Source organism: Arvicola amphibius, chromosome 4 (assembly GCF_903992535.2).
Source record: "Arvicola amphibius chromosome 4, mArvAmp1.2, whole genome shotgun sequence".
In the NCBI taxonomy this organism is placed as follows: domain Eukaryota; kingdom Metazoa; phylum Chordata; class Mammalia; order Rodentia; family Cricetidae; genus Arvicola; species Arvicola amphibius.
The window spans coordinates 151,430,410-151,446,202 of record NC_052050.1 but is presented as its reverse complement, the minus strand read 5'-3'; the positions used below and the strand labels follow the sequence as shown (position 1 = coordinate 151,446,202).

Genomic DNA, 15,793 nt, shown 5'->3' with positions numbered 1-15,793 from the left:
AGACTGAAGCTTCAGGCCCAAGCAGGGGCCTTTGGCAGGGTTCCTGCAGACTGTCCTGAGCCTCGTGGGACTCTGGCCCACTTATTCTGCGGTCTCGGCCTCCTTGACTGGATAGTTTTACAGAGCAAGATGGTACCAAGCAACCATATGGCATTATCGCAGGAAACGACCATTCCAAGTACTCCTGTTCATGCTGGGGAGGGAAGAGAGGGCCCCACAGGGATGTCTGAGCAGAGGAGGGCATGCTTCCTGATCTCTGTCTTTTACTCTGTTGCTTTCATTTTATTTTTTTATTTTTTGCCAGGAACATACATTTAAAAGATTAGTGAAAACAGTTCAGACTGATAAAATGTGATCTTTTGTTAGTTCTCAGATAAAAGCAGAGTGACTGCCCCTAGCATCTCCAGGGAGGGCACCTATCAAGGTAAACCAAACAATGTCTCCCCACGTAACTGAATATTGAGAAGTGAATGGCATACTCACACATACAGAACGGATCTGGTGTCCCCCACCTTCCCAGCATCTCCAACTGTCAGGGTGTCGTACCCTCTCTCCAGCTCAAACTCCTCGAAAGCGAGCTTGATGACCTAAATCCAAAGGGAAGACACAATTAATAGCACGACACAGACCTCTCATGGCCATGCGCATTTACAGTGGCATGGTTAGCTTTGACTTCTTAAGTCAGATGTATACCAAACAGTTCCCAAGCGGCCTGCAGTTGCTGCGTGGGTTGTCCAGGTTTGGCTTGCCTGAATCTGAGAATTCTGTGGGATTAGAATGTTCTTTTTGTTTCAGCTTACTGTGAGCTCTAAAATGAGATTAACCTGACCTCACTTAATTTGTGTGTCTATCAACCACAAAGCATAACTCAGGTGATTAACTTAACCAAGAATAAGCCAATATAAACAGGAAGAATACCATTGTCGCTAATGAGGCCTGATTTTAAGGGCACCTTACAATGAATCTTTTCAAATTTACTTGTGTAGATCTCCTGATACTATTCCCAATAACATAAGAGCTTTCTGAGGCTAAGCTATAATCTAATACTACACTTAGCTGTGCAAAACCTTGAAGTTTCTTCTCTTTGTTTTCCTTTTCTATTTCTGAAAATGGCAATTAAGGGTTTACCCACACTAGTCAAGTTCTCAATCAATGAACTGCACCATCAGACCCTGGTTAGACTATTGGATGGATGGATAGATGGATGGTGTGTAGGTAGAAGCAGGAAGGATAGACAGACAGGTAGATGGGGAGAAAGGTGGTTAACCAAAAGATAACAAGAAGATGTATTTCCCTATGCTAAAAACATCATTTAAAAAGAAGCATAACCCTGAGCTAATTTCAGCTTTGGTGTTTAAATAATAATAAAAATGGCACACATATATAATATATGCCACAATTAAAGAATACCTTATATAGTATATATGTAAAGCATATTTGGATGTGATGACTAACGTTTTATTAAACATTGGACAGGTTTCTTTTTGATCCACCAACAGACTATAGATATATGAACTCCCTTCTTTGTAGACCACAGGAAATTTTCTCCTTAAACAAACAAACAAACAAATATTCCCTTTGTTGATCAATATTGCGATCAAGAGGCAAGACGATCAAAGCTGTCAGGAACATAGGCTAAGTCTTGGATAACCAGGCATACAAAGAAGATATTAACAGATTATTACAGATGGTAGATGAATTAAATATGGATATATAGATGCAATACACAAATAATAGAGGGTCAATAAATGAGTTATTGGTGATGAAAAGTAATGGACAGTATGTGATATATCAGTTAGACAGATAACTGGATGGGTGGCAGATAGATCAGTGAATGGACAGATAGTTAAATGGATGCATAGAAGGATGGACAGATGAGAATAAGTAGATTGATAGAAGCATGGGTGGATGGTGGATAGATGGTGGGTAATAAATAAGTAGATTAAAGGATAGATGGGTGGATAATTGTTAAGTGGATGGACAGAGGGATGGATGAGTGGACAATAAATAAACATGTGGAATGATCAGTTGAAGACGGGTGATAAACGGATCAATGGATGCTACATAAGTGACATATTGAAGTATGGGTGTATGGGCAGAAGATGGGAGACAGATATCTGAGTGGACAGATGATAATATAGAAAGATGCATGGGTGAGTGATAGAGTGGCCCGTGGGGGCAGGTGAGGAAGGGGGCAGATGGGAGAGGGAAAACAGGAATTGCACCTTATGACTGAGTGTGAATGCCTTGTAAAGAGTAATCCAATGCTTCCCCCTTAGACTCTTTTTATAAAAGTGAGTGATGCTTGCAGTGAGGTCAGTGTTCCTAAGACTCATCGTGACATGCATAAGCTAAATACTCTTTAGACAGCTGCCTGTCCCTAGCAAGGCTAATAATGGCTGCATTGTCAATATTATTACAAATTCTTACTAAAATTAGTGACAGGGCTATTGCAATTTATTAAAAACTACTAATTCAAATTGTGGGCTTTCTATGAATGCATTGTTTGTACTGAAACAGGTGTGGTGTTGACAGCTGTCACAACGCTCTTTGAATTTGCCATATTAAAATGAGGACTGAGGGGGCTTCTTCCTTCTTTTTTTTCTCTCTCCTGACTATAGGAGGAAAGGGTCACAGAGTGATGTGGTAAAGAAACCAGGGTGTCACATTCTCGGTTTGTTTCCCAAGAGTTTCCTGTATGTCCTACGTAGACCCCGAGGGCAATCCTTTTCAAGGCTTGCTAAAGTCACTTTAAGTCACTGATCACATCCCATAGTGTGCTCCCCAGGGAGGCTGAGGATGAACCCAGCTGAATCCTGAGATCCAAGCAACTGCAGAAGATGAAAAAGATCCCAAGTCCTAGCTGCACGGAGGAGCTGAGATCTTGGCACTAGAGCCAGCCTTGCAATTCCCCTCTTCCCTGGAGAGAGCACCCCGGCTTCTGACTGGTTCAGGGAGAGAGCACCCCGGCTTCTGACTGGTTCAGGGAGAGAGCACCCCGGCTTCTGACTGGTTCAGGGAGAGAGTGATGGAGGGCTCCCATTGGCTAATAAAGAAACTGCCTGGCCCATTTGATTGGCCAGCCTTTAGGTGGGCAGAGTAGACAGAACAGGAAGAAGGAAGTGAGGTAGATGGCTCAGTCAGATGCCACACCTCTCCTAAGTGAGACAGACCACCGTGCCTCTCCTGAGAGAGATGCCAGACACAATGAAGCTCCAGCCCAAGATGGATGTACGCTAGAAACTTCCCGGTAAGGCACCACTTTGTGGTGCTACACAGATTATTAGATATGGGTTAATCAAGATATGAGTAAGAGGCAGAAAATAATGGGCCAGGCAGTCTTTAAAAGAATACAATTTGTGTGTTGTTATTTCGGGTGCAAAGCTAGCCCTGCCGGAGCCGGGTGGGATGAGAAACAGGCCTGCCCGCAGCACCTCACTACAAGAGAGCACCCCGGCTTCTGACTGGTTTAGGGAGAATCTTGTTTTACTCAGCTTCCTTATTTCCTCTGATAAATACTTTCTATTCCCTACCAGTGTTCCAAGAATTCCTTCCACAAGGTAGTTTTCAAGTTGGAGAAAGTACTTCATTATCACATAAAATGCCTGTCATGCACCCCATGTTAGGGCCCCTGGGCTAATCCTTCTGTCTGTGTCTATATGCTCATTCTGTAGCTCATTAAAAACATTATTATTATTATTTTGTCATATTGTATTATAGAGAGACCATCCTAATAGCTTCATATTACTGAATGATAGATATGTTTCCTCTTCTTTTTGAATCTATAATGAATATGAATCTGCCACAACTAGGATTGGGAGAGTACCTGCATAAGCTGCCGAGTGAATAGTTTAGAAAACATGGCTATTTCTGTAAATAAATGATGCCATATTCAATAATGTAATATAGAAATCATCTTCAAATTTATGGAGATGTGTGCATCTGTGGCTCCCTAGAACAATGAGTGTAAAAGCTTCCTTGTCTTTCATATAATTGTCCCTTGTAAACTGGAAGACAGGTGCAGTGGTAGCAAACACACAGCAAATCAGAACTTCAAGCCCATTCTGTTTTGAGACCTGAGGTTATCTCAGAAAGTTGTCAGTCAAATTAGAAAATCTACTGCGGATATAGCTATGACATGGGCAGGTCATTAGCAAAATGATGCTAAAGAGTAGAAATAAGGCTAGTAGTTCATCAAACTTCTTGTTGCCCCTCAAAATGCTGATGGGGCGAAATCACACACAGCCTGTCTTGAGCGGCAGAGCAGGTCCTGTCTCTCCCTGGTCCTCACTTGGCATCAGTCACTAGATGGGATACAGCTGACACGTAGGCAATGCTGTACAAGTGAGGATTTATAAGCAAGCCTATTAGCTTTCCCCGTGTTACTGTTTGCCTGTATAAGTGCAGTTTTAAGACCTACTACCTCAGTCAGAAGAAGAAAACTTTACAGTTTTTAAAAACCAACAGAGAAAAATGAAAATCAAAATAAGTCAAAAGAATGTTCCAAACAAGGCAAAACAAAACAAATCGGCCACAAAAGTACCACTGAGTTTCATCAAAATATATTGCCTAAATATTTTTCAATTAAAAAATATCTTTGTTCAAAACCAAAGCAAACCAAACAAACAAAAAACCCAACAACTGACAAATAGGCGACCCACTCTGTTCCGTCAGGGCACATGGAAGCTTTACATTGTAAGCAGCATTTACTGGTGCTGGCCTTCTAATGTGTTTATCAAAAAAGGTAAGTTCCTTATTATCTCAAAATACGTTTCACTGTATTTCACTATATTTACTGAATAATCCAAACTGAGAGAGGAGCTCTCCAAATTCATACCAAATAACATCAAAGTGACCAGAGGACACTGTCCTAGAGACTTGGGAGTGAGGGGGTCAGGGAGGGTTAGTGGGAGTAAGAAGAGATGAGAGGGAGGTAGGGAAAGAGAGGATAAGGAATGGCAGAAGAGAAAATGGGAGTGAGGAGGGAAAGTGAGACTCTACTGAGAGACTTTTCAAAGTGTTGATGACTATAGATACCTATGAGCGGCCAAGAGAAAACATACTTGTGCTTAGCGTCAGGGATGGCTCTTTCTCAGGTTTGCTGTGACCGTCTTAGAGGAGGAAAGATCTTAATTGTTTCCCAGGTCCTAAGTACTAAGGGGGATACATAAGAAACCTTAACTGGAAAAGATAACTTGGAAAGTTGTGTCTCTGACTTTTTAAAAAATTAAATGGGAGGAGGGGAGGAGGTGAAAATCTATAGTAATAACAATAAAAAATATTTTGTAAAGATACATCAAACAATAAAAAAAACTATGATAAAATTTGCCACCTAAACTCAGCCTTTTAAACATGACATCAAGGAAAGCAATATATGCCGTGCTATGGTTCTATTTTAATTTTACCGCTTATTTTTATGTCATATTTAAAAGTACACTTCTTTTTTAAACAAAAATAATTGGTTGCTTTTATTTTATGTCTTTGAATGCTTTGTGTGTGTGTGTGTGTGTGTGTGTGCATGTGTGTGTGTGTGTGTGTGTGTGTGTGCCACATATATGCCTAATGCCTATGGAAATCAGAAAAAGGCATTGGGAAAAAGAGTTACAGGTAGCTGGCAGCCTCTCTCTCTCTCTCTCTCTCTCTCTCTCTCTCTCTCTCTCTGTGTGTGTGTGTGTGTGTGTGTGTGTGCTAAGAACTGAACCCAGGTCCCGTGTGAGATCAGCAAATGTTCCTCACTGCTGAGACCTCTCTCTAGCCTCAAAGTACTTTTATTTTTCTAAGTAATATGATTGGGTGGGAAATAAAGCTAAGCAGGGAAAAAATAATTGTTTAAAAATTTCAAAGATTCTCCTGAAAAAATTTAGTAAACCCCCCTACATCTTCAGCAACAACAACCAAAAACCCTGAATGCCTAATTAAGAATTGTGGGTTTGTCCTTCATGCCAAGGATTGGGTTGAGGGTTTAAGGTACACAAGCAAGGGGCTCTGGGAACCCAAACCTTCCTGCCATCTGATTCGTTCAGCTCTAAGTTGTATTGGAAGGAAGTTGTCCATGTGTGAATTTCCTCATGAAAGCTAAACAATCGGCACTGTTGCCAAAAGCAAACGTTTGTGATTTCTTAGGAAGTGGTAGTTATCAAATGGTCTTAATGCTCTTCATGGATTGACTTGAGATCGTAATGGCTAGTTATTAAAAAAAACTAGAAAAGGATAATGAATGATTTTTTTTTTTTAAAAAAAAGGCTATCTGACTAAGTGCTAAGTGGGTCTGGCACAGAATCTGGAAGAATGACCCATCTGGAACTCCTACATAAGCTCAGGCATGACTGCAGTGATCCCAGGCTGCAAAATGATGGAGTGTCCTTGGGATTCCCTTGAGTATTTTCTTATAGAAGCAGACAGACTCTCACCCATGTCCTATGCTGCTGGGAGAACAGGATTCTTACATCACTCCAAAATGTAACTACACCCTACTTACTTCTGCTATGAAAAGCAAAGTAAAGCAAAAAAGAAAAAAAGAAAAGAGGTGTGTGGGAGAGAGAGAGAGAGAAGCCAGGCCTTATAAAGGGAGCATGACTCCTCTCCTAGGCTTCTGTCCTCCACAACATGAGAATTGTTGGTTCCTATGGGGTTTGAGAGACCCAAATGGCACAAACAGACAAGTGTGCATGGAAGGTGGTATCCAGGACACCATCTTTCCTGTACCTCTTGTAGGAAATCACTACATAGCTGCAGGGTTCTGCTATGTTCCTTTACACACTTCTATCTTTATTTCCAAAGTGCATTGTCTCTCCTGTGTATGGATGAAAGGAATCTATACCATAATGTACATCCATTTAACATAAACTGCAAAAAGGAAAAAGAGAAGAAAAGCCAGTAATCCTATCAGGGACACAGAATGTTTACTGAACAACAGTAGAGATTACCCAGCTCAGCAGGGAAAGTGTGAGCAAGGGTGGGGGTGCTAAAAGTTTACCATGACTGTCACATGGAGGGAGGCTGTGGCAGAGAGACACCCAAGAGCCTCTCCTCAGCCCCTGCCACCTAAGCAAGTGGATTCCCTAGCAGAGCCCAGAAACTTATTAAAATGTGTTCTCAGATGTGTGAAACCGAGAAGGGTATTTATTAAAATTGAGAGACTGGGAATTTAAAATTCACAATACAATAACTGCAAAAGAGAGAATCAGAACATCATTAGAAGTTGGCAAAACCCAGAATTAATGCTCACATCAATCAAACAGCGACTAGAGGCGTATCCTAGGCAGGAATAAAAGATGAAAGGGTGGCGGGAGAAAAATGACAGCTCTCGAGATAAAAGGCAGGATACTGAAGTGTGTGGAGCTATAACAAAGGGTGGAGGATCAATAATTAGAAAAGTCATGGACCACACATTCGACAACTCATTAAAGAGTTGAGGCTGCAGATTAAAGGTGCCTCATTATAGCCCGTGTGAACAAAACACCACTACAAGGGAATGTGGAGACGATGTCACCTCAAAGCCATTTTGCTCTAAGATGCACATACTCAGGAGAACACGTGGATTATATTTGAAGAACTACAAATCAAAGATACTTTCCTTTTTTAGTGGTACATCAGAAGAGGTGATTTACGTGGCCCGGATTAAAAGATAACGTAAGCCTTCCTAGTGCACTCGCTTAGCAGAGGGACTATATTACATGCGGAAGGGAAAACCATTTTTAATTTCTCAGATAATCTATTTAGATCTCACTGTCATCCGACTGGCTTAAGGGTACATTACCAACAAGAATAATGTTTAAGGGGGTGAAGACCTAGCAAAATACACATTAAACTAGAAAAGAAAGGGCTAGTCGATAAAAATAAAATAAAAAGTACACATTTACTATAACACAGTAAACAACATATTTAAGTGTTGGAGAACGGTGTGGAGCTCTGGGGTTAGGCTCTGAAGTCCACATTTCCTCATCGGAAATGGAGCATCAGCGAGAGGTGATGGATTGGGAACACCCTGATGCAGATGGCTCCAGGCAGCTGGACGCTACTAAGGCTCATGCCAGAGCTAAGCAGAACCTCGGGAAGCTTGGGCTAAACAGAGTGAACCTGCCTCACGGTGCAAGCCGTCTGGGTCACTCCTAATGGTATATAGCAGCCGTCTGTACTCAGTGAACAGAAACAGGCTTAGGAGAATCCTGCTTCTGAAAGGCTTTACGAGATCAACACAGCTGTGGAGAAGAGGGGAATACAGAAGCGGTGACTGATTCTTACCTAGGGCTATAGGCTATGTTGTTGGGTTATTGGCTACATTACTTGGGAAAATACATTACTTACAGTCAGTGTGAGACAAAGTTCAGAAAGTCGTGGTTACAGATTTTTTTTTTTTTTTTTGAGACAGGGTCTCACTTTGTACCCTTGGCTGACCAGGAACTCACTACACAGACCAGACTGGAATCCAGCTCATGCATGTTTCTGTCTCTGCTTCCCAAGTGCTTGCATCAAGCAGAGGTTCTCAACCTATGGGTCATGACCCCTTTGGGGGTAGCATATCAGACATCCTGTATATCAAGATATACTTACATTATAATTTATAACAGCAGCAAAATTACAGTTACGACGTAACAATGGAAAACTTTTATGGCTGGGGTCACCACAACATGAGGGACTATATTAAGGGGCTGCAGCATTAGGAAGAGTGAGAACCACTGAGTTAAAGCTTTACACCACCAGGCCTGGATGGTTATTGGTTTATTGCATGGCCAAACACCTCCATTTCCCCTAAGGTGGAACACATAGGTACTGTGAATGTACACACACAGGAAGTGCCTGGGACAAGACCCCCAGCCTAAAAGTCCCACAGATAAGAGGATATAGTTCACAAAGGTGATGCAGGGACCTGACTACAGTGATTTGCTTCTTATTTTCATTGTTTTTTGTTGTTGTTTATTATTCTTTGCATTTTTTTTAAAAAAATCTTAAATATCTTAAAACGCATATAAAATAAAATCGCATAAAGGCACAATGAAACCATTTTGTGCCAAACCATTTGCATGCGAATGTTGGAATCATGTCCCTTGTCTCCAATAGAAGAATTGCTTTCCTATGATTTGGGATCAATAATGAGCATCTTCCCTACAGGATGCCTCAAGAACCGAACAACACTGAAGGTATAAAGTGACTGCCCTTGAACTGGCTAAAGCTCTAAGTTTTGTAAATAACATATACTGCTGGTATTATGAAAATAATCACAGAAACTGAAGTAGCACAATCTATATAGTTAAAATAAATAATTAGAATTTTAAGGGCAAATTCAGTCATAAGACACAATGGATGAAACCTATTTGAGAGATATTGGCAAAACAGGAAACCCAGGCTTTCTTTATTAATTTCATTCATAAGAATGCTTTTTAAAGTTGTGATAAGGTAAATCTAAGAATTATGGTAAGCGCAGTGAACTAAGACCTACTATATACCATTTGAGAAAAAAGTTAGCTAAAATTACTTGATTATTTTTCTGTGCATTTATAGTATATTTATTGTAGAAAATGTCTACAACCTTTATTATGTTATGAATATTTTATGCTAAAATTAAAAAACACAAAATTCATATTTTGCATAAGACAAATAATGAGGAAATTCCCCCTGTGAGCACTGAACCATAGCTTTCTACCACGGTGTCATCGGGCAAAGACAGCAGAAATGATGCTACTTTCTCCTGGTGGAGGGCTCAGCTCAGACAACTCAGAATTTAGAGTTGTGGCCGTGGGAACACATTCAAGAGAAATTAGTTTTCAAAGCTGAAATTATTCTCACACCTGGCCCTTATGAGCCTAGACGACAGCAGTCGGGACTGGCTGCAAGTCCCTTCTTTGTTTGTCCCCTAACCTTTGACCTTGAGGAAGAGACCACTTCCCCACTGCCTTTGGGTCTCCCGAGATCAAGGAGTAGAGTTCGCAGTTGCTGGATGGGACTCCTAAGTGCATCAGCGTTAAGGGTGAGTTAAAGTTTGATGCTAGGGGAGCGCTGGGATGGCAGGCCTCTGGGTAAGACATGGATCTTAAACACAGGAACTCATGGCCCTTGTGGTTGCCCACACAAGACCTCTACGAGATCAAGAGACTTAAAGCTTCTATTATGGAGGGGACAGGGTCTCCCGATGGCCTTTCGCTAGCTAAAGAGCCAATGGCAGATGATAGCTGCTGATGGAGGGAGAGTTGTTTTCCTTTGGAGGGCTGTCGTTGGTAGGTCTCTCCTGCTCCCATGAAAGGCACCACATGTACGAGTATAGGAGCAACACTAATTGGATTTAGTGAACTAAAAGAAACAAGTCAAAAAGACAAATGCAGATGGAAGGTAAGAATTGGGGAGAGTGGCTAGAGGGAGGAAGTGGGGGATGAGGATAGAGATGGCCAGGATACATTGTATACATGTGTTAAAAATTCAAAAATAAATAAAAATAAACAAATAAATAGACTAATCACAAGTTACCACATTGGGGGAAAAAGTGGCATTCCTATGAAGAACATGTGCTCAATTACAGAAACATAGACTGAAGGATATTAAAAGTGGTCAGTGGTAAAAATTGCTTTATAAACCTTTCTCTACTTGGAGAAAGAGCTACGTACTCGACAACCTTTTCAGGTTTGGGAGTGACGGCTTCCCAGCCCCAGGCCTGTGGTCTAGATGAGTGGTCTTTACTTCCAGCAGAAGTGGGGCTGCTGACCAGGATTTCCTTGAGCACTCAACAAGCTCTGATTACTTTTCCAGTTCTGTCTCCATCACAAGCTATATCTGACGGGTCTGAACCAGAGCTGACTTGTTTGCACGTATTAGTGAAAGCTTTGTGGTGGCAATGGCAACCATAGACTAGGTAGGATGGTTCATGTGTGCAATCCCAGCTCAGAGGAACTGAAGGTACAAGGAAGGAAAAGAAGTTCTAGGTGAAGATTTAAGACCAGCCTGAGCCACATGAGACCCTACCTCAAAAAAAACATGAAAAGGGAAAAAGCAAGTTAGAAAATAGCTCGTAATTACCAGTCCCCACTTCCTGAGTGGAGTTACAGTTCACATCAGCAGCCATCTGACTCTATCTCGCTTCCGGAGCTGGATGGAGGCCTGCCAGCTCAGCAGCCAGGTGTGAGGTTACCTGGTCAGGAAAGCAATTATCAGGTTGGCAGATTCTGTAGTCATGGTAACAGGGTGAAGAGATAAGGGCAGAGCTCAGCTCTGATGCTTCCCTCTCTCCCACCTGCAGTTTCTCGTTTCCTCAGAGTGTGAAGAGAAGGTGTGAACGTGTCCTCTCAGGGGCCTACACAAGCCTCCATCAGCTTTCCCTCCCAGCCATTAAGACACGGGAGTGGATTAAGAAATTTGAGAGCAAATGAGAGGACAGTCCTGGACAAGGACTACACGGGATGTTTGCATTCAGGTGATGGATTCTCTGCCAAGAACGAGAAAAGGGCTGTGCTCTGATGGTCCAGAGGGATGCAGGGCTCTATGGAGCTTCTGGCACTGTCTGCCTTCTGCATCCCCCCCCTTCAATCCTCAGCCCTGGCCCCTTGCTTGGTTCTGTATTTTCCCTATTTTTCTCTACAAACACACACACACACACACACACACATGTTGCAGAGGGCAAGCCATATGAAAACGCATCTTTGAAGTGAAAATAAGATTGGATGCATAGCCCATAACTTACTTGGCCCAGCCTGGGGTAAGTTGCCAATCTAGGGCCCCAACTAACATAACAATATCCTCGACTTTTGAAAGCAAGTCATTGAAAATCACCATGTATAGAGTCACTGAACAAATACAGCGAAGTGACATTATCCCTTCTTGCTACCAGGCACAAAAGTATGCCCTGGAGATGCTCACGTGCCTTTGGGGTAAAAGACTAACATGGGGCTGACTTAAACACATCCTTTGCCTAGAAAAAGAAAGTATCCTAGCCCATCCTCCAGGAAAGGCTGTGTCTCACCCTGGACAGTGATGGAGTCAAAACTCAGCTACAGAGTTTTTAAATTGGGAAAATACACCTCTTAAAAATAAATTCAAGATTCAGTTTCTTAAATCAAAGTTGGGCCACGAGTCTATGAATGTTTCCTAAAAGGTTTGCCTAACTCTATGTGATCTTTTATGTTTCTGTAGTGTTGAGGATCAATGCCAAGGTACTGCTCACGCCAGGCAAACTCCCTTGAATGATGCTACATTCCTACCTCTGTATGTTTTTACTGAAGTCATGAAGTCAGTGTAGGCATATATGTAAAGATGTCTATGACCACAAAAACACAGACTTTTTTTTTTGTACAGAAATCACTGTGGCTAGCAGCTAGGAATATCTAGTTTAGACATCAAAGTCTAGCTGAATTCAGAAATGTTCTTATCTGCCACAAGCACAATTTTGGTTATGGAAGGCCTATTTGGGTTCATTCTCTGACATGACCAGTCTGCAGTTTGTCTTGCTTCCTTGCAAAGCTGTGCTCAGGGAGAAAGTCTTGCTTCTCCTAGTGCTGTGTCCTCATCCACTGGCCCAGTGGCACACTCCTTTGCTCATTCATTCATTGTTTCAATGCAAATGACTTCCCTACAAGGTGGGACTATGCCCTGGAAGCATAGTTCAAATCAGCCTTTTCTCTTTTAAATGGCTTTTGTGGGATATATATATATATATATATATATATATATATATATGAATAGTAACTAATGCAACAGTTTAGGTAAAATTATTGTTCCTACACTTGCTACTCTTAAAGTCCTGCACATTGATGTGTGTTCCTGAGGAGACTCCTCTGTATCCTGCAAAAGATGATTTGTTCCTAGCAACTCTTTGACAACCCCACAGATGATTCTCCACCAAGATCCCAGCTGCTGGCTACGGCATATCAGCAGAGTGCTTGCTGACACTCAGACTTTAGTTCCCATGGCTAGTCCACACATAAAATTGCCTTCTTTGGACGCATGCTGGAATAAGGTTTTCATTTATTTTTATTATAAACTGAAGTTCTTTCTGATCTTTACTCCTCCCACCGTAAGCAAGATGGTAAGTACAGGCGCCACTGGCAGCCCAGTTGTGTAATGACAATGTCAGCCACACACAAACCCTTCATTCTGAGCCACTGCACAAAGCCTCTTGGCGATATTATTTAAAGCTATGTACAAACTCATTACGGAACAATGACGGGGAAAATACCTTCTGACCAGACAGCAGAAGCAATGAGAAAGTAATTATGTATTATTGGGGCTGGTGAGACAGCTCAGTGGGAAAAAGAGCTTGCCACCAATACCGAAGAACTGAGTTTGATCACCCAGAGCCCCACGACAGAAGGAGAGAATTGATTCCTGCACATTTTTCTCTGACTCAAATTTTTCATGTGCACCAGGGCATGTGCGCATATGTGTGCACACACATAATTAAATATAATGAAATGTTTTTAAAAATAATTCTATAATGCATTTATAGTATGACTATGGCATGTGGAAGTCAACCTCAACTCTATCATAAGCCTGTCTCTGCTATGTCACAAATGGTACCTGCTATCAGAAAAAGTGAAGGAACCGGGTGACAAACAGCAGGATGGAGTTCATGGCTGCAATCACAAGTGTTGATGTGACTGTCCTGTGTGATGCTATGACTCATTCCATCCTAGAGCATCCCAGCATTGGGTAAAGACTATCAGAAGGTGCTTGGTTAGTGTAACATGGTGAAAAAGTCAAAAACTGACTGTATTAGCTACTTCTCAGCTGCTGAGCTAAGATGCCATGACCCACACAATGCATAGAAGGAAGGAGTTAGTTGGCTTTATGATTTCTGATGGCTGAGAGTCAACTATGGCAGGGAAATATGGCAACAAGAAGAAACATGGTGGTCAGAACACTGTAAAACCACAAGAAGGGAGCAGAGACTGAAGACTAGGAACGACAGGAGGCTTTGGAACTTCAAAGTCCATCCTTTGTGACAAACTTCCTCCAATAAGGCCATATCTCTTAAGCATCCCCAAACAATGCCACCAACTGGGAACCACATATCCAAATGTCCAAGGCTCGTGGGGACAGTTCATTCAAGCCAGACCACATTGGCCAACTCACCTATTTAAATAATAAGCTTGCAGTGCTGTTTTGGAGTTGGTTCTACCAGGCTTACGGAACTGACTGAGCAGGCAGCATGGGACAGTGCAAGGCTATAATTAACACTTTTTATAAAACAGAACACATTTTCTTTCTTTCTTTATTTAATCAATTCACCTGTGTCTATTGGATTATTTTATATATTAACAAAATAAATTCACTTCAATTGATAGATATCACTGCAACATATGGGATGACTTTGTTTAAAATGTCATTTGTTAATCCTACAATTGAAACCTACCAGTCCAACATGTCTTCTACCAATTATCTTCAACTTATGATTTTTCAGTGTCGTCAAGAGCGCCATGTTGCACACACATTCATAATCAGCCATAGCTGTTGCATTCATTTTGGATGCATATCAAGAATTGCAAGGGAACCATGCAAGTTATGTTTCCCATGAAATTTTCAAAATGTAAGGAAATTAAATGTCAAGTGCAGCTGACAATCCTATTTGTCTGTACTATAAATAAGAGCACCACACTCAGGTGTGTCTAGTGTGCCCAGTGACTTGTGGCACAAGAGTGGTGCTGGCATGCCAGTCAACACAAAGGCAGCCAAAGCCGCCCCCCTGAGTCAGAAGAGTATAGATCTCTGCAAAGATTTCTAAGCACTAGTGTGTGTGTTTAGTGGAGGAACACAAGTCATGTATATCGTCCTAGTTCAGAAATCTCAGGGCAGAAAGGGAAAGGAACTGATTGTAGAGGCCGGAGTGGGAGAGAACAGGACTCTTCAGCTTCATCATCATGGTACGGATGGGGAGCGTTGCAGAATCGTTGGTAATCATCAACAAAGCCCATTCTCTACATCACCAAACTTTCCTGTAACAAACCATGGGTCTGACTTGCTTACTAAATGAGTGGCTTGTGTTGGGGTCCTTCGGGCATTAAAATGGCTTATTGTCAATATATAAAACAGAGAGTGAACTGTGTTGTGAATGAAGGTTCTTCTTGGCCAGAGTTGGAAACAGTGTCTTATTACAACTCAAGCTAAAATAATAGTCAGAAATGAGAGCAAGCCTCTAAATTCTGCCCATGGGTGCTCATCTCCTCCCTGTCTTTAATATTAGTGGCCTACTCCGTCTTCCCAGTATCTGTGGGGAAGATGATCTTCATAGTTTTTCCATGACAGCTGAGGGTTTTATGGTGTGACACGTATTGACTCACCCACTCTCTCACAGCAGGAGGAAAATGAGGAATGTGAACTCAGTTATTCCACCCCAGAGGCTGCTCTTTGCTTTCTCTCTCTTCTCTTTCCCTCCCTCCCTGCTTCCTTCCTTCCTTCCTTCCTTCCTTCCTTCCTTCCTTCCTTCCTTCACTACTTCCTATCCTCTTCTTCCTCTCTCTCTCTCTCTCTCTCTCTCTCTCTCTCTCTCTCTCTCTCTCTCTCTCTCTCTCTCTCTCTCTCTCTTCCAGGACTAGAAATCAAACTCAAGGCCTTGAACGGGCTCGCCAGAGTCCACACTGTTAACCGGGGAGACTGTCTCATAATTTACATATCTCTCCATAAAGGACACTCTACAAAGGATAACATTTATTCATCTATTCATCAGTAATTTATATTACCAAGTCCCAGGAAATTGCAGATATTGTATCATAAATAACTTCAAAACTTGCCAGGTAAGCAAATGGAGAATTCTCCTTAAAGTTGTGAACCGTCTGAGTCTTGTGGGAAAACACACTTGGAGGCGTCAGGAGTC

At 41.8% G+C, this 15,793-nt stretch overlaps 1 protein-coding gene across 1 annotated transcript in view; it reads right to left on the bottom strand.

Annotated features, from left to right (window-relative positions):
* Csmd1 (CUB and Sushi multiple domains 1) overlaps nucleotides 1-15,793 on the bottom strand; it is a 1,175,551-nt gene that overhangs the window by 352,431 nt on the left and 807,327 nt on the right. Inside the window, exon 11 of the mRNA XM_042054928.1 lies at nucleotides 484-587. Coding sequence (XP_041910862.1) covers nucleotides 484-587 — 104 coding nt within the window. The remainder of the gene's footprint in view (nucleotides 1-483; nucleotides 588-15,793) is intronic.